The sequence below is a fragment of the Triturus cristatus genome, chromosome 12 (genome assembly GCF_964204655.1).
Source record: "Triturus cristatus chromosome 12, aTriCri1.1, whole genome shotgun sequence".
Lineage (NCBI taxonomy): Eukaryota > Metazoa > Chordata > Amphibia > Caudata > Salamandridae > Triturus > Triturus cristatus.
The window spans coordinates 456036949-456059751 of NC_140595.1; the positions used below are offsets into that span (position 1 = coordinate 456036949).

The following is a 22803-nucleotide window of genomic DNA, read 5'->3' on the forward strand; positions in this document are numbered from 1 at the left end:
AAACCATGATGAAACTGTAGCATGATAAGGAGGGGCACTGGCAAAGCTAGGAGCACCCAAAGACGAATAACCTCTATGTCCACTTTTGTTTCAAAGCGAGGGCTCCAGTTGTAATACTTGGACAAACTTTTGGGAAAGACCTAGCTGAAATTTGTGATATATAATCATAAGAGTGCTAGGATGAGGCCAATATAGGAAACAGGCTTAAGGCCTCGGAAGGAAATTTAGGTCACTCAGGACAGCAGTGAGATCCACAGCTTGTTGCCTCCCTTCTTCCTCATTAGCCCAGTAGTTGAAGTCTCCTAGCATAAGAACATTGGTATGATCTAGGATTAGAGGCGCCAGTGATTCTGCAAGGGCATGAGAGAAATTTGGCATGTAGTTAGGAGGTCTGCGTAACAGTACACATGAAAGGGACGAGGTCGAAGACTCCAAGTGGATGACTAAATTCTCCACCAAGGAAAGATCTAGACAGGTCAATAACAAATCGGAGCTCTTTCTTAATAATGGCTACATTGGATGTCTTAACCCTGTGAGATATTTAAAATGTTGCCTCTTTGCGACCAAATATGTCACCTGGGACATATTTATTGTCATGTGTCTTCCTTGTTGTCAATTACTCTGCAGATGTAATTTATGTTTTTATAAATGTATAAGCTGACTGCCAGACTCTGCTTTTCAAGCTCCGCCCCTCGAGATGCAACCCCCCCCTTTCCTCTGCAACACCTTGACTCACAATTTATAGGTTCCTGGAGTCATTTTTTCCAATTCCAGGAGTGATTATCAGTGGCTGAGATTTCAGCAAACTAGCCATCAATTTTTTGCTGCTACTGTACAGCTGTCCACTCTAACCCTAAATTCACATGACACGCGACTGATCGCACACCTCCAAAAAACTGAATACAACTGTGGCTTGCAATGAAAGCTTTTGGAGTCCCACTTTTGACTACCGAAAGGAACCAGAATGCCATATTAATATTAATAGCAGATTGTAAACCATACAAGTAGAGGTGAGCGAGCAACTAAAGTCTCAAGCTAGATGCTTGGCTCTGGCTCAGCTCGAGGTTCTGCAGGATTCTCGAGCCCAAACGGAGCCCCCCAATCCAAACCTACAGAGCACTTGGTAGTGTGAGTATATTCCTGTGCGAGAAAAAACACATCCACCTGTTTACATGAGACTTTAAGACACACCCGACTCATCGGTGCATCCCGAAACCTTTCCTCTGGCTGGCAGAGCACAAAGCACGATAGAGTTTACCCTTGCACACGTAATTAAAAAATCTTCCCTTCTGTGGACCGATACACAGAGCATCACAAAACTCTTTCTCCTGCAGAACAGCGGAAATACAATCACACATATTGTGCAACCTGCTCGTTTTGCACAGGGAACCAATTACATACACACTTCGTGTCAGAGTCATCAAAACATCCCTTACTACAGTGTTAATCCTAATCTGAAATCAATGATTTTGATCCTCAGTCACAGTGTACACTATGCACTGGTTAAATATGATTTACTTGAAATACAAGATATCTTAATTGGAGGGGTTATAAGGGGGGGTATTGCAGTGTTCAAGAATAAACTCAAAGACAGGCAGAACAGGTACACCTTTCACTGGGGCGGTCAGAAGTTTCACTAAGAGCCTTTTTTACCTCCACCTTCCTCCTCTGACAGATAGGCCGACTACTATAGCCCTAAATGGGTTTTACATTTCAATTACCTGCTAGAGTGAGCTTCAGTCGCCCATCGAAAATCCGCCTCCCTCCTCCATGAGGTCGGCAGGGGGGTTTGTATGCTTCCGGCTCCCTCATACACACCCCCCATTATCAATCCTGCGCAGCTAGTGTAATTAACTAACCTCAGCAAGACAATTGTGTTTTGCCTCAAGGAACTGGCAGACACTCAGCAAAGCAGAAAACACAATATGGGTGAAACAAGCAAGCCCATCCCTTGTTTCCCCCCACATCACACGCTTTCAGGACTGCCATTACTTATTTGATTGGCTCTGCTTGTGATTTTGCTCTTGGAGTCAAGCTGGGCCCCTGGCTCGAATCTTCTGGTTCGTCAACCTCTATAATCAAGTACTCCTTAACAATAACATTACTGGGCATGATGAAAACTGGACTAGAGCCCTTCATGGCGGCATCACACAGGTGGAGGATGGATGGATGGGTGGATGGATACACTAAATGCAATGAAGATCTTCCAATGGCTTCCAAAGGCGGAGCCACATACCATTCTTAGGTGATGAGAATCTAGACATTTCCCTCATTACACTTACACTGAAGTTTACTAAAGCACATGTTCCGTGAGATTCAACATGGGCAAACCTGATGTTATGATATTGCAGGCATCAGACGGAGGACCAAGTGCCGAGAAAACATTTTACTTCAGGTGGTCTGAAAAGAAACCTACCACTTTGGAATTTTCCTTGTAGCGGAAAGCGAGTTGGTATGCTGCAAAAACCAATGGGGGTAAAGTGTACCGGATCCTCTGGTTACCACCTGCCCCAAAATGTTTCCGAGCTGTGTTCAGGATCTAAGAAAAAATTGATGAAAACAACTGGAGGTCAGTGAATTAGAAGCACAGCCTTACAGAAAACAGCTTTAAACATTAAGCATCGTTGCTTTCAACTTCATAGACATACATCTAAAGTACACACACATTATTCAGTATTCTGCACACGATACACAATAATTCTGTTATCTAGAGAAAATCTCACAGGATAAATTAGTAAAGTGTAGAACTACAACTTCAACACGTACATATTTAATGCTGTGCAAGTGAGCACGAATTTGGGGTCAATTAAAACTCATCATCATACTCAGTGAATAATTTGTATTAAAAAAAATAATAATAATAAGAGCCCGGACCCTTTCTGGGAGGCCCTGCAGCTTGCACCTACCACTGTCCCAGCCAGTGCTGCAATGACAGTACCAACATAATTAAAAACTATATCATTTCTACAAGTGTGACAATTCTGACAACCCCAGGTCACTTTAAGCTTAAGAATGACATTGGTGGGTGACAGATATTATTCTTTTTAATGTATAGTGACATGACGTATCTGCTCATCTCAAAATCTAATAGCGCCACTAAGTGGCAGACTGTCATTAGAGCCTGTGTTGAAAATAAAGTGGAAACCACCAGCTCAAATTAAGCAGTGATTCATAATTTACAACAAATAAAAGTAAACTTGGGTACATTTATCAAATTTTCTTTCACACTGTAAACAATGCAACACGTTATTTTTGACATGAAGCCCTAGAAGAATCGGAGGCGCAATTGGGACGTTAGTGTTTAAGCTTTTCCCATACTGTTTTTACTTCACTCCTGCAGAAATATTATATATATATATATATATATATATATATATATATATATACACACACGCATATATTTTTTTTAATCTCTTTATTGGATTTTCGTAATAAACAAAGACATCGCTGCCACACAGGGCAGTGCAATCAAAAAGTTAAAAAAAACACAAACAACCATTTTAAACATATCGTCTGTGATCAGAATACACGTTAATCATCAGTGTAGAGTTCATTACATAGCCTATTATATGCACAATCAGAGTAGTATATTAATACAGCGTTGCAGATATTCAACAGGATGATGTGCTATCCGTTTGGACTTGGAGTGATAGGTACTCCCAGGTGTCCTTGGGTCTGAATGTTACAGGTAGTTCTTCAGCAAACAGTTCCAAATTTTCTCGACAATACACTAGGTCCTTGACCCACCCCTCAATCTGCGGAGTACGCCTGCTCTCCCATGTAAACGCTATCCGCCTCTTGGCCAGCAATAACCAATTACCATTGGGCGTGGGTTTACCAGTCAACTTCCATATTTGCTCCCATTCTTTCAATGTAATCGGGGGATCCAATATAGTGTTCCAGAGGACTGCCGTTTCCGGCCATGTGCGCAACACGTTCAGTAACTGTATGAAAGCTTGTGGGTCATCTACCACTGGACCGTACATATTAATGATCGTTACCAATGTCATGCCCAGCTTGCCCTGTACCATGGCCCAGCGACCTTCGTTATCGATGTGCGAGTGAATAGGATGAAGGGTACTCCTTTTTTAATCAGTATAAGTACCCCTCTAGCTTAGGTGGAAAAAGACGAAGCCAGCCTCTCCTGCCCATTTGTGTGCGATATTAGCTTCCGTCTGTTTATTTAAGTGTGATCCTTGTAGCAAAGCAATTTGGACACCGTGCCGATCTAAATATGCTAGTACTTGTCGGACTTTTTTGGGGTTAAGTCTGCGGATATTCCATGTTAGGCAAGTATACCCCTCACCCAGCATCCAACATTTGAATACGTGTCACACTCTGAGTAATTATCGATCTGTATTCTGAATGTTCTATGATTAGACCTCCATCTTGAACTGACATTCCAATCACAATAAGCATATCAATATAAAACAGTGAAACACCCCCACCCAATTTGGTAGCCCCAATTTGCCAAAGCCAAAACCCCACGACACAAACAACCCCATAAAAGAAAAAAGTACACAAAGTGTATGTTGGGGTACACACATTGGGGGACGTAGCGGCGCATACCACTCACGGGTGAGATAGGGAGGGGGCCGCCGCATTAAGGTATAGGGCTCAAATCTGTAAACCATCTACGGAAACAGAGTGTAAATGCTGTTCAAGGTGACATAAGAGTTATGAGCAGAGATCAGAATCTACCAGTACAGCAGTAACCATAGACTGAAACAGAACTAGATCCGCAGCCACCTCAGTGCCTGTAAAGGAAGGTAGTCATGACCCGCCATTTTGTAAAGAACACAATTGAAAACATAGGTGAACAGTATAGTCGGATACGAATGAACTTAAGCTCATGTGTGAGATTAGCTATTGCATCATATGCAAGCCCAAGCTGGACCCGCCTTCCTCGCCACCGGACATGGTAATAAAGATGAGTTGCATGTTTTCAGGCGAGTGTGGCCACGCCTGTAGTCGAGTGGGCGAGGTACATAGAACTAATATTTATATCAATCATCAACGTGGTAGTGCTAGAAGCTTGCTTTTTACGTCTCAGATATTTGGCGAAATCCATAGCCAGTTTCGGGTTTGCAAATATCTTTGCCTTATCATCTGTGCCTATACGAAGGCGAGCGGGGTAGAGCATAGCATAGGGAATTTGTTCTTTCATTAGTAGTTTCTTGACACCTTGAAATTCCTTCCGCACCACCTGGACTGTGGGCGTGAAATCAGGATAAAAAGACAGAACGTTTCCTTGATAGTTTATGGTGACCTTCTGACAAGTAATACGTAGTATAGCATCTCGGTCCCTGAAATTTAGTATACGTGCGATGATGGGTCTGGATATATATGCATATATATACACATTTTTTTAATAAATGTATTATTTTTGGGGGAAACCCTGAGACTGGTGAGGCAGCTACGATTGTCTGTATGCCAGGCACATTTAGGCGTTCGCATATTTCCCTTGGTCTCTGATGTTAACATTTTCTTCTTCTTGCAGTTTGTGGATATGTCAGACCTCATAATATCCAGCAGGCATGACATGGATACAAAGGTAATGTTCCTGGGAGTGTAGTTAATTTAGGGAGAAAATGTGGAAGTCACAAAGAATATATGTCAACAGGATAGTAAAACGTAAGCTTATCAGTTACTAGTATGAAAGTTAAGATGCTAGTAGGAGCCCCTGCTGATGGAGCCTTTGGTTTGTCACACAGCAGCTGCATCACAACAGATCACCTGCACCAACAAGCACTAACATACCAGGTTTTCAGAAGGAGACACATGCCAAGCAGCCGGTAACAAACCCAACTTGAAATGGGGACATATAGAATCTGGCATTTAGGGTCCATCAAATACCGTATTTCAATGTGGGACCAGCAGTAGAGTCAGCACATATTAAGGCAAAGGCCACAGTCACTTGGAGAGCTAATTTAAAACTAGCAATGGCAATATCAAGACTACTTGCCTTTTAATGCGAGTGCCAAGCTATTGGCTTTGCCTATGCTGTATTATAAAGCATTGTTAAAAAAGGTAAAGAAAACAATTAAATGCTTGAGGAATGATGATGCAGCCTTGTCTTGTCGGAATCTCTCAGAATACACACAACGTGCTGACGTCCGGCGCATCGGACCGCCTGACTTGCAAGCCCTGCTGCTGCTCACTCCCCCGAACTGCCTCGGCGCTGCCTTGCCCATTTTGGGCTGCTCATGTCAAGCAGTCCTTGATGGCTGTCAGCTCTATCCCCGCTGACAGGTCCATTTATTCAGCGGCAAGTGCTTGGAAAGTTGTGAAGGCTACTAAGTGATCCATGCTGAGCGGCATTGCGAGCTGGGAGAGGTTTTTCTTTTTTTGGGATTTTTATATAGCGCGAACTAGACTTAAAGATACCTGGTATCAGAGCGCTTTACATAGTACCAGTTTCGTTACACAAGGACACATTAATTTTTGTTAGGCACGGGGAGATTAAGTGATTTGCCCAGAAACACAGGATGTTGAGCGTCGTTGCCGAGACTTGAACCCGATTTCCCAGCTCCGACGTCAACTGCTCTAGCCGCAAGGCTACATCCTCTCCCTAATCCTCACCTGTGGCACAAGGTGGAGGCCGGGCCAACGTTGCACTGGAGGCACAGCAGATTCTAGACTGGCCCTTGTTCCCTCACTTCCCTCAGCCACCAAGCCCCAGGTTCCAGGCCTCGGAACCAGGACCCAGATGTGAGAGGCACAACTGCATTTGTGAGCGTGGGGGAGAAGGGTAGAGTTGGTTGCTCCTGGTGCACTAGGTTGCAGTACCGCCCCCGCTGCGCCGAAGCGTCCCTTGTTAGACTGTTGATGCCGGCACACTGGGTAGTGGTCAGCAACAGCCCCCCAAGAACTGGTACCAAAGTAGTCCAGCAACACAGTATCTACAGGCTGTGCAGGCTACAGCAGTTCTCTTCTTTCTGCCGGTCACCTAGTCTGACGTCTAGCTGACAGCGCCGACCACTCAAAGCTCATAGCTCGGCCTGGTCATGTTGAATTGCACCCTCCATCAAGTAACAAAATGACAGGGCGACAGAACAAAAGTGCAAGAGCAACAAGCAAAGCAAACAAAAAGCCAAAATATTGAAAACACAGAGGTGCCGCCATCATCTTTACACCATTAAACTCCATTTATCTAAGGAGTGTAATAATGTGGGAAAACAAGGGGGAAATCAAAGGCAAAAAAGGTCAGACCTAACCAAGCGTGTCCAAATAATTGCCCAGCAATACCGGAGGTCCTTAACCCGTTGGTTGTTTGATTACAGCAGCCCTAGAGAGCACACCTACGCCCGCAACCTCAAACACGGAGAAACAAGAGTGGGACATGATTACGCCTGAGGACACTGCTGGGCCCAAGGTCGCGAAGCCAGGGTAGCCTGCTCCTTATTCCGAATGCGACAAACTGCCCTCAAACAGCATTATGGGATCCAGCTCTCCCTAAAAAAACAGGTAAAAAGGTTTCATTCATCACCAGGAGCCTGGCACCAAAAAATACTGTAAATACCATAACTAATTACTTTATAAATAGTAATGCCACTACATCTAACATGTTGCATGAAGGTCAACGAGCTCTTGCATCCGAACTGCAGTCTGGGCAACTCAGCGCCTCGAAAGCACAAAATGCCCAAGCAGCCGACGGTGCCGCGGAGCACGCAGCCTGTATTGTCTTCATCTTCACCAGAGCCATAGGCGCTAAATAAAGTAACAGAAAAAGCATCATCAGACTAGGCACTCTTAGGAGTCCTTTCAGGAACGTCTACCTATTTTAACTTTAAATTTGGGAATCTCTAGGGTCTATTACAGGATTTGCAGAAGTCGCAAAGCCTCTCGCTTTGCAAACCTTGGGTCAAGATAAATCTGATGCCTTAATCTCCGCCTTGATCTCGATGGACAACGAGTCTAAACTATCTATAAAAATGTCCCCAACATTAACGCCATTATCTTCAATTTTAACAGCTAAAAGCTAGTTTCATATATTAGACGAGCAGTGCCTGGATTCACCTATTTCACTCAATATGGAGCCTCCTACACTAGACAGCTCAGGAAGTAACAGGATAGAATCCTGAATTGACAGTATAACATCTGACAACTTTGACTTGCGCGACAAAGAACAAAAAATGTATGCAAGTGATGAGGCCGGTGCTCAAGCATTCATTGGATCAACCAATACTGAGTATTATGAAGGTCACGGGCAAAACACTGGATATAATCGCCAAATGCGATCACAACGCAACCCGTAAACCTGATGCCCAAAGGGAGCTTACCAAGCATTTTACATGTTCCATAGGGACAACTGATCGTAGGATGCCGTTAATCTACGACGTCATCAAGAAAAAACTAAGATCACATACCTCCCAAGGGGCTGCAGTGAACCACCAAAGTTGTGCCCCTTTGTAGGAGAAATTGTTGGAAGTCCCAGTGGACATAAACGGCATCATTGAAGACTTCCGGCAAAATTTGACAAACACCCGATTCGTCAGTCAACAACCTGTTACCAAAAGCTCAACAATCAATCTAAACGCAAAGGCAGTATCCTCTTCGTTAAATCCAGCCAAATCTCTAGATTAGTGCAGGGGATACAATAGAGGAACTAAGTCAGTCTTGCGTGTCCATTGTAAATACACCACCTGCCTCCAAACAAAAGTATCAAAAGTGGCGGAACAAACCAAATCCAAAGGCTAAAGCCTGAGTAATTAAATCCAAATTCAAAAAGGATGCAGCTAAAAAAATCGAAACGTGCTTATATTCAGCCAAACAAATCGCAATTTCCTCAAACTATCATACGATCTCTGGAGGATAGGACACCTAAGAACAAGGGGTAGGTACAAAAAAGCTTGCCAGCAAAACAATGCAAGATGACAGACCTGAAGATTTCTTAAAATCCCGGTCTGTTGGGTAGAAAAGCTTGCACTCTCCACTTCCATATAAATCGAATTCCAACAGGATTCAGGGCAATTTTTACTTCAATCCCAGAAATCGGTAATAGAGATAATCCACCAATAACAGAGGTCATAATAATGCCACCCCATAATGAGGATGTTCATCATCACAAAATTGATCTACTGCAGGAGACTCAAGACATTATGCCCAATCAAGTTGAACAATTGAGCATCACAAAACACTCAGGCAGACTACAAACTCCTTGCAGTGTCACGGCCAGTGAAAGTCTCTGGTGCCCAGAGCCACAGACCGGCCAACTACCACCCAAGCCCATGGCCCTCAAATGAAGGACTTTGTCTGCCGACTGAATCAAAGTTGGACCAAACAGGGTCAAGTATTAGAAATGCTATCCACAGATCCTCCTGTGGTCTTCTTCTACTAGATTCAATTCACTCTACTGGCCCACCTTGAGTCTATCCCTCATGCCCCTGGGAAAAACCAACACATTTGATGCAAGATAGGGTCCAAACATCAACATTAGATTCCAGGAGAAAACCTATAAAGTATCCCAGGCAAGGTCACCTGCAGATAGGTACTCGGTGTACCAAAGCTCAGGGTACTACAAGTGTCATTAAAGACCAGGCAACAATCCTATTCACCCCAGAATATACCTCGAGAGGGAATTCAGGCTATCCTTAATATAAATAATATCCTGCAACTCAAACTCATTGCCAGGCTTGCCAAACATTAGATCAAACGATCTGCTGGTGGTAAGATTAGTTCAATCAAACAAGTTAGGTGGTAGTGAGTCTACTCAAAGTAGGGTCCAGTACAAGGATAACAAGTGAAATTTTCAACCATGTGAATTTAATGAATGCTTGGGGTATTTCAATAGAGCTACAGAAAATCGAACTATACCCATTTGTCTTTCTAGAGCAGCCAACTGCAAACACTCCTGAAAAAATACTCAAGTCTAGCCCATGCTTAAATTCAGTTCTACAAGATGCTTCCAGCTCACACCATGCATGCAGTAGTGAGTCAGTTTCACTCCTTCTTTGACAAGAAACATCCAATAAGTTGGTAAATCCAAAGTGTTATTTATTTGTTCAAGTGAAAGGCTTGTATTTCAGTTGGTCCAATTATTAGAACAAAAACAATTCATCAGGGTAAGGTGAACAAGCCAATTTTAGAGCGGAGGTGAGCAGCCAACACGTGTTTCGCCCTCTCACAATTGATAAAGTCTTTGATCTGGAAAGTACGACCATTTATCTTCGTGTTCTGTATTTTGGATTGGCCCAATTTGCATATGGAACAGTTGGAACAAGTGTAAAAGCCAATTGGTCTCTGTAAAAAAGATGCAATTTTTTGTTTGGGCTGAAAATATGATGGACATAGTGAGTCACGTAGATTTTTTCTTCTCTTGAAGCTAAGTTGAGGTTGATCTTTTACTACAGATCTTACTGTCGGATTGAGTGTTAGTAGATTGCAATGTTTTTTCAAGACTTTACGTATGTGGTAATGGCCATTGGTGAAAGGGGTAAGAAACCGTATAATAGATTCCTTCTCATTCTTTTTCCTATTTAGTAAAAGATTTTTACCCTACCTTGATAAAGTCACAGATGTGTGGAAAAAACTTCTCTCACTGAGTACTGTCAAGATCACTATATTTGTGAAAATAACATTTACCTATTAAGGATAATAAACGGGACACATTACGTTTCTTGCGTTAACATCCACTTGACGTGATTCCTGAGCACTTTTTCATTGTGTTGGGTCTATACATATCACGAAGTAACTTTTTTCTAAACCTTTTTCTTAAATATCACCGGGTGATATTAGATTCCCTTTAAAGACCCCTTTCCTTTTAAGACTTATCCCTCCCCCCCCCCTTTTTCCTTTCAGCCTTGAGAAAGCCCTGGCCAGAAACCGTGCCACAAGAGCAAAACACGTGTTGGCTGCTCACCTCCGCTCTAAAATTGGCTTGTTCACCTTACCCTGATGAATGTATTTTGTTCTAATAATTGGACCAACTGAAATACAAGCCTTTCACTTGAACAAATAAATAACACTTTGGATTTACCAACTTATTGGATGTTTCTTGTCAAAGAAGGAGTGAAACTGACTCACTACTGCATGCATGCATATTTTCTGAGGCCATAGAGGTCCAGTGCCTTGAGACTTTCCTCCAAGAAATAAACAATTAATTTGATAAATTGAGCAATTTTCTCCAGGACTTGGGATCCCTGGGCCTCAGTATCTCTACAATGCCAGCTCACACCAACCTCTTGTTCGATGGGCAAATTTGACTGACATGAAGTTTTGCATAGCTAACATCGCAAAACAAAATCATCAAATATCTTATTTCCTCTAAGACCATCACTGGTCAATTACACAGGAAACTGACTGTAGAATAAACTCAGATCTTCTCATATGAAATTTGGCCTGAAAACACATAAAAAACTCATAAGCTAGAAATTAGCAAGCCTAAAGTAAAATAGGATGGATAAGGACTGGCTGTCTTTTTTAAATCAACAGGATATTTGTTGCATACAGGATATATGATCCATTGATATTATCGACCTAGATGGTTACTCAACATATCACCTACCTGCAATAAAACAGCAAAAGGGCAAACCCACAGGTGGCTTGACCACCTGATTAAGAACATCATTGTTAGATAACACGGAAATAACCCATACTATAATAAATAAGAATTTACAAATTATCAATTTAAGAAACAAGAAATGGTCGTTTGAGATCCTGAATGTCTACTTTCCACCAGGTGGAAGGGCACTGGTCAAGGACGATGCTTTGCTCTTCAAAGAACAACTCTTGATGAAAAGATTGGGAGAGGTGCCGAAAGCGCTATCAGAAAGCACGTTAGCAGGGCTTACTCACATCACAAACAACTGCATTTTGGTCTGTGGTGACTTAAAAACAACAAGCATTTGCAATGCAATAGGTCTCGCATTTACGCAAGTGTGAGCTATTGACATTGCAAATAACAATGCCTTTTATTTTTGTTTTCAAAACATAAATAAAAAGCATTGTCATTTACAATGCCAATAGCTTAAACTTGCGTAAATTCGAGACCTATTGCACTGCAAATGCTTGTTTTTAAAATGATCTTGGGTCTGACTGGGTGGTCAAGGGTTAATCTCAGCTTATCTTCTGATAGTCAGAAACCCCCCTTTGGAAATACCCCTCCGCGTGCTGGGAAGGAGGCTCTTTGTTTTCTTTTCTTCCCCTCCGAGTGAATAAAAGTGGTCTGCAGCGCCTGTAGCCAGCTTGGGGGGAGGAGAGGTATTTGGCAGACACTTGGCGCTTCCTCAGGAGGAGCTACAGAGTCTCATTCGGAGTTGTGGCCTGCACCGCGGCAGCACACACACTTCGGGCATGGAACAGGAAGCCAGGCTCGTTCTGCTGCTGGCGCTGCTGCTGGGCTGTGCTGGTGAGTCCGTCGTGCACTGGTTTTCTTGTGGGGTGCTACCTGCTGCCTGTATAGCGCCCTTCTGCCGCAGGTATGGCCTCGTAGCGCTCTGTCATAGCGTTTAGAATGCTCCTAGTCAAGGTGCTAAGGGTACAGCGAAGGGAGGAAACTACACGGCTTGTTATGTTGTTTGGTTTTTGCATAGTGGACTTCTGCCACTGGCATGGCCTCACAGCGCTAGCGACTGCGGTCAGTCATTTTATCCTGATGTTATGTCATGGTCGTGTTGTTTGCTTAGCACTAAGGGAGTAGAGAAGGAGTGATGTTTCTCTTCTTGCTATGTTACTTTGGTTTTGCATAGCGCACTTCTGTCACTGTTATGGTCTCGTAGCGCTAGAAAATGCTGCCGGTTGTCTTATACTGATATTATCTCATATTAGTAGTTAGGATAGTGCCTAGATAACCCCTAACCTTTTTCAAACACCAAGGGGAAAGGCAAGGATTATTTGTGTCTTCCATACTTCAGCCATTGGTATAGCTCCATAGTATTGCATGCAGTTTCACGATTTATACTGGTGTTTGGATATCCTGGTAATATGGATAGCGCTCAGACTACTCTTAGACCTATTTAAAGCACTAAAAGGGGTCTGAAGGAGGCGAGCGGAGCATGCGAGAACAAGCAAACAAGAGCAAAGGAAACATTAAATGGAAAGTGAACGAGGCGGCGCCATGTTATGCGTTGTCTAGCACCTATAACGCCCCCGAGAGCTTCACAGCGCTAGGGGAGACAGGGAACCTGAAGGGAGTGGGGGCAAAGGACAGATAATAGTTTAAGACGACTCCTTTGACACATCTATGAGGGGTACAAAGAGTTATGAACATACAAATAAGGACACAACGGTATAGTAAAAACATTACATACAAAACTTTTAAAAGGAATATGCTACTTACCAGTATGCATCTGTTCTTGGCATGTAGAGCTGCAGATCTACACACTTTTGCATAGATCGCCATCTGGTGTTGGGCCCGGATGTTTGCAGTTTGTTTTTCCTCTTGGAAAGTCTTTGGAAGTCACGAGGTCGGTGACTCCTCCTTTGGATCGTATTGCGCATGGGCTTCGGCTCCATCCTCAGATTGTTTTTCGCCAGCAGGGAAGATGGAGCATAGTAACAACAGTGAAGAAACCCATGTGTGTTGTATCAAAATAAGATAGACTGGAACAGATACAGGTAGCCGGGGAGGCGGGTGGGCGTGTGTAGATCTGCAGCTCTACATGCCAAGAACAGATGCATACTGGTAAGTAGCATATTCCGTTCGAGGCATATGAGCTGCAGATTACACACTTTTGCATAGACTATATAGCAGTTCCCAACCTTAGCGGCGACCACCGGTATCTGTTGCAGTGGTTTGAAATAATGTTTTTAGTACAGCCTGGCCCACACTAGCTTGTTGCTTGGTTTGCACATCTACGCAATAGTGTTTGGTGAAAGTGTGCGGTGTTGACGATGTAGCTGCTTTGCAGATATCATCTAATGGGATGTTCCCTAGAAAAGCCATAGAAGCCCCTATCTTCCGTGTAGAATGGGCTTTAGGGGGAACGGATAGCGTTCGTTTTGCTTTGTGGTAGCAAATATGGATGCATTTTACAATCCACCTAGCTATCCCTGATTTTGAGATGGGGTTGCCCTTGTGTGGTGGAGAGAAAGAGACAAACAGTTGTTTGGTCTTTCTGAAAGGTTGTGTTCTTTGTATATAGTAAAGTAAGGCTTGTTTGCCATCTAGCATGTGTAGAGCTCTTTCTGCAACGGTCTGAGGTTGCAAGAAAAATACTGGTAATTCTACAGATTGGTTTAGGTGAAAAGGGGAAATGACTTTAGGTAGGAATTTTGGGTTGGTACGGAGAACAACCTTGTTCCGGTGCATTTGAAGAAAAGGTTCTTGTATGGTAAGTGCTTGTATCTCACTGACCCTTCTAAGGGAACTGATGGCTACAAGGAAAGCTGTTTTCCATGTGAGAAATTGCAGTTCACATTTATGCAAAGGTTCGAAGGGAGGCCCCATCAGCCTTGTGAGAACGATATTTAAGTTCCACACAGGTGAGGGTGGTACTCTGGGGGGGGGAATTATTCTTTTTAGGCCTTTCATGAAGGCTTTAATGGCAGGTACTCTGAAAAGTGATAGGTGCTGCCAGTTCTGTAGGTAAGTTGCAATTGCTGCGAGGTGTAGCCGAATGGAGGTATAGGCTAGATTACACCTTTGTAGGTGGAGTAAGTAGCATATGATGTGTTGTATAGACACGTCTAGAGGATTGATTGTGTTGTTATGGCAATAAACAACAAATCTTTTCCACTTGGCAGCGTAGCAGGCTCTAGTGGTAGGGCGTCTAGCTTCTCTGATGACGTTCATACAGTCAGGGGGAAGGTTTAGGTATCCGAATTCTAGGATCTCAGGAGCCAGATCGCAAGGTTGAGCTGAGCTGGGTCCGGGTGTCTGATCTTTCCATGGTTCTGGGTTAGGAGGCATGGTGAGAGGTGTAGCTTTTGGTGTGGTACTACCGAGAGTTCCAGCAGCGTGGTGTACCACGGTTGTCTGGCCCATGTTGGAGCTACTAGAATCAGTGTGAGGGAATGCTGTTGCAGCTTTCGCACCACTAATGGAATTAGTGGGAGAGGTGGAAAAGCGTACGCAAATTTGCCTGACCAGTTCATCCATATCGCATTTCCTTTGGACAATGGGTGTGGGTATCTGGCGGCGAAGCTTGGGCATTTTTTGTTTTCGTGGGTGGCGAAGAGGTCTATCTGTTGATGCCCCCACATTTGAAAGAACGGATGAAGAACCTGTGGGTGAAGTTCCCACTCGTGGATCTGTTGTGTCTGTCTGCTGAGCAGATCTGCCATGGTGTTTTGGACTCCTGGGACATGTTGGGCTAGGAGAAAGATTTTGTGTGGAATTGCCCATCTCCATATGCTCTGTGCTAATTGAGAGAGCTGTGGAGAGTGTGTGCTGCCTTGTTTTTTAATATAATACATGGCCGTCATGTTGTCTGTGCGAATGAGGACTGCCTTGCCTGAAATCCGTGGTTGAAAGGATTTTAGGGCTAGAAAGATTGCTAGTAACTCCAGATGGTTGATATGGAGTAACTTTTGTTGAGGCGTCCATGTGCCCTGCACTGTGAGGTGTAATAGGTGAGCTCCCCAGCCGGAGAGTGATGCGTCTGTTGTTAGTATTATTTGTGGAGCCGGGTCCAGGAACGGTCGACCTTTGGAAAGGTTTGTGGTGTTCCACCACTGCAGAGAGCGATGGGTGCGACCGTCTACCAACACCAGATCTGTCAGTTGCCCCAGGGCTTGGTTCCATTGGCGCGCTAAGCACTCTTGGAGTGGACGCATCTGGAGTCTTGCGTGAGGCACTATGAAAATGCAAGAGGCCATCATCTCTATCAGTTGCTTAAACACTCTTGCTGGAAGGGAGTGTTGAAGTACGAATATTTGTCGCAAAGCCTGAATGCTTGCAATCCTGGCCGGATTGGGGTAGGCTATTGCTTTTGTGGGGTCTATGATGGCACCGAGGTATTGTTTTATATGGGATGGTGTTAGCGGAGACTTTTGGTAGTTCACCGTGAAGCCTAGTTGGTGAAGTAGTTGGATCATAGTGGCGGTGTGGTGTACACATTGGTTGTATGAAGTGGCCTTTATCAGACAGTCGTCCAAGTATGGGAAGACGTGAATGTGCTGTCTCGTGAGGTGTGCCGCCACTACCGCTAGGCACTTGGTGAATACCCGTGGTGCTGTTGTGACTCCGAATGGGAGCACCCTGAACTGGTAGTGTTGTCCGTCCACTACAAATCTGAGGTACTTTCTGTGCGCATGGTGTACTGGAATGTTGAAGTATGCGTCTTTCAAGTCCAGTGTGGTGAGGAAGTCGTTCTGCGAGAGGAGCGGAAGCACCTGCTGAAGCGTTACCATGTGAAAATGGTCTGAGTGTATGTATGTGTTTAGGGGCCGGAGATCTAGAATAGGTCGTAGAGTCTCGTCCCTTTTTGGTATTAGAAAATATAGGGAGTAGACCCCTAAATTTTGCTGATTGACGGGAACTTGTTCTAATGCCTGTTTTTGTAGGAGGGAGATTACCTCCTGCTTTAGTAATGTGCAATGTTCTTGTGACATTGGGCGTTGCCTGGGTGGAATGTTTGGGGGGGGTAGATGTTAATTCCAGGCAGTATCCTGACCGAATAATTTGGGTCACCCATTTGTCTGAGGTGATGGTCTCCCAGACATGAAGGAAATTTTGAAGTCTGCCCCCGACCGGAGTGGGATGGTCTGGAGGGAGCAGGGGGAAGTCATTGGGTAGGCGGTGTGGCAGAGCGGGCGGTATTTGTTTTGCCCCTGCCCTTATAATTGTTGCCCCTATAGCCGCCTCTTTGATAGCCCTTTGTGAAGGTGGACTGAGTGGGGGATTTGTAGGAAGTGGACGCGTTATCTGAGGAGTAGCCTCTAGATGTACTCCGAAAGGACGAGCGACGAAACGAGCGTCTAGGACGGTGTGACTGTAGGACTCCCATGGACTTCGCCGTATCGGTGTCCTTCATTTTTTCGAGGGCTTCATCTACCTTTGGGCCGAATAGGTGTTCCTGGTCAAAGGGATGATTCAGGATGGAGGCTTGTACCTCTGGTTTAAATCCTGATATTCTTAGCCAAGCATGGCGATGGAGGAGGACGCTAGTATTAACGGCCCTGGAGGCTGTGTCTGCTGCATCTAAGGCACAGCGTATAGAGGTGTTAGTGATTGTCTTACCCTCTTGAATTAATTCATTGGCCCTAGTTTTATGTTTTTCAGGGAGGTGGTGCATTACGTTTTCCAATTCATCATAATGTGCCCTATCGTATCTGGCCAATAGCGCTTGGGTGTTGGCGATACGCCATATATTGGCTGCCTGTGACGCAGTGCGCTTTCCTGATGCGTCCAGTAGCTTAGACTCTTTGTCAGGTGGTGGTGCTTCGCCTGACGCCTGGGAATTTGTTCTTTTTCGTGCAGTGGAAACCACTAGGGAATCTAGTGGCGCTGGCCCTTTGATATAGGCGGGATCTGTGAGGGCAGCTTTGTATTTCTTTTCTATGCGTGGGTTAATGACCCTGGCCCTGACTGGGTCCTTAAAAACCTCTGGCGCATGCTTTACCACCCCCTTAAGCATAGGTAGTATGGATGTAGACCTATGTGTGGTATCAAATGTGTAGAGGATGAAATCCTCCTCTACTGGGTCAGTGTGCAACTCTACCCCGTGATAGTGTGCCTGCCGCCTTTTGAAGTAGATGGTGGAACCCTAATGAGTCTTCCAGTGGAGATGGCCTGGAAGGGTAAAGGTCATCTTGTGGGACGTCGGGAATATCTGGGTTATTGTAGTCGTCCCATGGGTCTGGGGATCCTGTAGGGGTGGGGTCTTGGGGCACATCCCCTATATCGTGATATGGGTCCCCCTGATCATCATTGTCTGGAGACGGGGTCGGAGAGCGATGAGGTGGGGGTGGAGAAGGCGGAGGTGGAGAGGGTGGGGGGGGTGGAGGAGGTGGGGAAGGTATTCTGAAAGGAGAGGTAGCAGAGTCCTTCCTCTTTGGAGGTGGAGGCGGAGATGGTTTGTCCAAATGTCTCTTTTTGGAAGAGAGTGCCAGATGTTCAGTTTTTGGATCCCTGGTGAGAGTTTTTTGTAAGGGATCCGGTGTAAATACTTCCTGTGACAATGTTTGGTCCGTTGGCGCCGAAGTTTTCGGGGCAGATGACTTTTTAGGCTTGTCCATGCCAGTTTACTTAGCACTGGGCTTGGGAACCTCCGATTTCTTGATCGGCGCCGAGATGGGCTTCGGCTTGGAAGTGTCGGTGCCGAGGGCCTTATGGGGTTTGGTCGGTACCGAAGATGGCGTCGGTATGGAAGCGCTGGGTTTCGACCCCGAGGGCTTCGGTGCGGAGCTCGGTGTCGAGGTAGAGGCTGGTTTCTTTTTCGGTGCCGAAGTGTGTTTCTCGGCACCGCTGGCAGGCTGGCTCGAGCCCGAGCCGCCGGAAGGCTTACTTGGCTTCTTCACCAGGCCCGAAGGTGGGGTGTGTGAAGCAGTGTCTCTGGTCTTGGTTAGGCCCGGAGGCGAAGGCGTGACCGAAACCTTTTTGGGTGTTGGCGCGGGTGTGGGGGGTATAGTACTCACAGCCCTCTGCGCTGGAGTGATGTCTTTCACATCTGAGTCGTCGGCCTCGGAAGCACTGACCAGGTCCTCTTTGGTGCGCTGCTGTCCCGGATCTTCGATGTCGTCTCCGAAGATATCGACTGGAACGGAGGTCGAGGAGTGTGCCATGTTTCTTCTGGCTCTTCGGTCACGAATAGTCTTTTTCGATCGGAAAGACTAACAGGCCGGACAGTCTCGAGCCTCGTGTTCAGGGGAGAGGCAGAGGTTGCATACCTCATGAAGATCGGTGTGGGGGAATTTGGACCCACATCGAGGGCACTTCTTGAATGGAGTTCTTTCCATCAGCCGGGAACGGAGCTTGGGTAGGCCCGAAGGCTGCCGTCGACGACTGGAAACGAAGATTTGTGGATGAGAAGGTGCGTTGATTTGAGGAGATCGCGATCGAAACAATACCGCGATGTGAGGTAAGGATTCCGCTTCGATCGTCGAACTGGAAAAGTTCAGAACCGGAGCGCGAAGATTACATCCGAGCCCGATGGCGGAAAAAAACAATCTGAGGATGGAGCCGAAGCCCATGCGCAATACGATCCAAAGGAGGAGTCACCGACCTCGTGACTTCCAAAGACTTTCCAAGAGGAAAAACAAACTGCAAACATCCGGGCCCAACACCAGATGGGGATCTATGCAAAAGTGTGTAATCTGCAGCTCGTATGCCTCGAACATACATTTACGGCGAGGCACAAGCCGCTATGACGATACATAGACATTGTTACGTAGACAGTCTTACAGTGATATTGAATATGCTACTTACCAGTATGCATCTGTTCTTGGCATGTAGGGCTGCTGACATTCATATCTGTGCATAGATCGCCGCCTAGTGTTGGGTCCGGATGTTTGCACGTTGTTGTCCTGGAAGAGTCTTCGAAGTATCCTTGGATAGGTGACTCCTCCCCTGGACTACAGTGCGCATGGGCATCCTCTCCATCCTCAGATTGTTTTTCGCCATTGTGGCAGTGATGGAGTAGATACAGAAAGTGATGACCATGCTATACAGTAATTCTGAGAGCTGCAGCTGCTACAGGCGCCGGGGAGGAGGGAGGGCGATATGAATGTCAGCAGCCCTACATGCCAAGAACAGGTGCATACTGGTAAGTAGCATATTCAGTTTGAGGCATGTGGGCTGCTGAATTCATATCTGTGCATAGAATATATAGCAGTGCCCTCTATTAGCGGCGGCTACCAGTGCCAGCTGCAGCGGTCTGAAAAAGTGTTTTGAGAACAGCCTGTCCTACAGCTGCCTGCTGTTTTGACTGCACGTCTACACAATAGTGTTTTGTAAATGTGTGTGTAGTGGACCATGTGGCTGCTCTGCATATATCATGCAGGGGAATATTTCCTAGAAAAGCCATGGAAGCCCCCAACTTGCGTGTTGAGTGGGCTCGTGGTGGAATAGTTAATGTGCGTTTTGCCTTTTGATAACAGATTTGAATACACTTAACTATCCATCTGGCTATCCCTGCTTTGGAGATGGCGTTACCTTTGTGGTGTGGGGCAAAGGCAACGAACAGTTGTTTTGTCTTCCTGAAGGGTTTAGTCCTGTCGATGTAGTACATGAGGGCCCTCCGTACATCTAGTGTATGTAGTGCCCTTTCAGCGACAGTTTGTGGGTTTTGGAAGAAAACGGGCAGTTCAATAGTTTGATTCATGTGGAACTGCGATATTACTTTGGGCATGAATTTGGGGTTGGTACGTAGTACGACCCTGTTGGCGTGAACCTGTATAAATGGCTCTTGAACTGTTAGTGCCTGGAGTTCACTAACTCTTCTTAAGGAAGTGATCGCTACCAGGAAGGCTACTTTCCAGGTAAGGAATTGAATCTCGCATGAGTGTAGAGGTTCAAAGGGTGGACCCATCAGGCGTGTGAGGACCAAGTTGAGGTTCCACATTGGAGCCGGTGGGTGGCTTGGTGGAATGACTCGTTTGAGTCCCTCCAAGAATGCTTTGATGGCAGGCACTCTGAATAGTGAGAGGTGCTGCCTGGTCTGCAGATAGGCTGATATTGCGGTCAAATGGACACGTATAGAGGTGTACGCCAGATTGCATCGGTATAGGTGTAAGAGGTAACAGATGATGTTTTGGATGGATGCGTCCAGCGGGTTAATGTCATTATTACCGCAATAAATGACGAACCTTTTCCATTTGGCTGCATAGCAAGCCCTTGTAGTGGGTCTCCTGGCCTCCTTGATGATGTCCATACAGTCAGGTGGCAGGTTGAGATAGCCAAACTCTAGGACTTCAGGAGCCAGATCGCCAGGTTCAGCTGTTGCGGATCTGGGTGCTGAATCTCTCCATGGTTCTGCGTTAAATGCGCGGGTTTGATCCGCAGCCTTTGATGCGGCACCACGGAAAGTTCGAGGAAGGTGGTGTACCACGGCTGGCGTGCCCACGTGGGAGCAACTGGGACGAGTGTCAGGGAGTGTTGTCTAAGTTTGCGGGCCACCAGCGGTATTAACGGCGCTGGGGGAAAAGCGTACGCAAATCTGCCGGACCAGTTCATCCATATCGCATTGCCCTGCGACTGCGGATGTGGGAACCTGGCGGCGAAGCTTTGGCATTTTGCGTTTTCGCTTGTCGCGAATAGGTCTATCTCCGGATGACCCCACTGCTGGAAGTACGGTTGGAGTACTGATGGGTGTAACTCCCACTCGTGCATCTGGTGGCTGTGTCTGCTGAGCAGATCCGCCATCTGGTTGTCCTTGCCAGGGAGGTGTTCCGCCATGAGGAACATGTTCCTCTGAATGGCCCACTTCCACATGCTCTGAGCCAGATGAGACAACTGTGGAGAGTGTGTTCCTCCCTGTTTCTGTATGTAGTACATTGCGGTCATGTTGTCCGTCCGGATCAACACGACCTTGTTGCATAGATGTACTTTGAATGCCTTCATGGCCAGGAAGATTGCCATCAGTTCCAGAAGGTTGATGTGCATCTTCTTTTGTTGTGTCGTCCATAGTCCCTGCACTGTGTAGTGGAGTACATGAGCTCCCCATCCCTGGAGAGACGCGTCCGCTGTCAGTACTATCTGTGGGACAGGCTCTTGGAATGGTCGGCCCTTGCAAAGGTTTTGTGGATTCCACCAATGCAGAGAGTTGTATGCCCGACCGCTCACCAACACTAGGTCTTTCAACTGTCCTTGAGCCTGATTCCACTGACGTGCTAGGCACTCCTGAAGCGGGCGCATATGTAATCTCGCGTGCGGGACTATGAAGATGCAGGAGGCCATCATGCCTATTAACTGCATAAACACTCGCGCTGGAAGTGAGTGATTGGGTTTGAACTTGGAGATCAGCAGTTGTATGCTGTTGATCCTCACTAAATTTGGCTGAGCTGTGGCCGCCAGAGTGTCTATAGTCGCACCTAGGTACTGTTGTACGTGTGCGGGCTGGAGATGGGACTTTGGGTAATTTAGTGAGAATCCCAGACTGTGAAGAAGGTGAATGGTGCGGGACATGTGGCTGGCACATTGCTGGGCTGACTTCGCTTGAACGAGCCAGTCGTCTAGGTAGGGGTAGACGTGTATATGCTGCCTCCGTAGATGTGCTGCCACCGTAGCTAGGCACTTCGTGAAAACCCTGGGCGCTGTTGTCACGCCGAAGGGAAGGACTTTGAATTGATAGTGCTGCCCCTGGACAGTGAACCGGAGGTATTTTTTGTGTGAGGGGTGGATGGGTATGTGGAAATACGCATCCTTGAGGTCCAGTGTGGCTAGGAAGTCTCCCTGCTTGAGAAGCGGAAGGACTTGCTGTAGAGTGAGCATGTGAAAGTGCTCTGAAAGAATGTACTGGTTCAGGGGTCTCAGGTCTAATATAGGTCTGAGTGACCCGTCCTTTTTTGGAATTAGGAAGTAGAGGGAGTACACCCCCGTACCCTGCTCGTGGATGGGTACGACCTCTATGGCGCCTTTTAGAAGCATACTTTGCACCTCTTTCTGTAAGAGCGTTAAGTGCTCTGAGGACATAGGACGGTTTCTTGGTGGTATTATGGGTGGAGTGGAGGTTAACTCCAGACAGTAACCGTATTTTACAATATCTTTGACCCACCTGTCCGTGGTGATGGAGTTCCACGTGGACAGGAACCTTTGTAGCCTTCCCCCGACAGGTGTTAGGTGGTCGGGAGGAAGGGAGAGGGCGTCACTGCTTGTACTTGGGGGAGGACCTGGTGTTGCCGTAGCCGCGTCCTCTGCCCTTTGTACTGGAGCCACGATATCCACCCCGGGTGTTTTTATCGTAGGTGGTCTGTGTATGCCTT

The 22803-nt window shown here is 46.1% G+C and overlaps 1 protein-coding gene across 1 annotated transcript in view; it reads right to left on the minus strand.

The window, feature by feature from the left end:
- VPS35 (VPS35 retromer complex component) overlaps positions 1-22803 on the minus strand; it is a 364228-nt gene that overhangs the window by 94653 nt on the left and 246772 nt on the right. The window contains exon 13 of the mRNA XM_085638094.1: positions 2417-2539. Within this exon, the coding sequence (XP_085494220.1) occupies positions 2417-2539 (123 nt within the window). The remainder of the gene's footprint in view (positions 1-2416; positions 2540-22803) is intronic.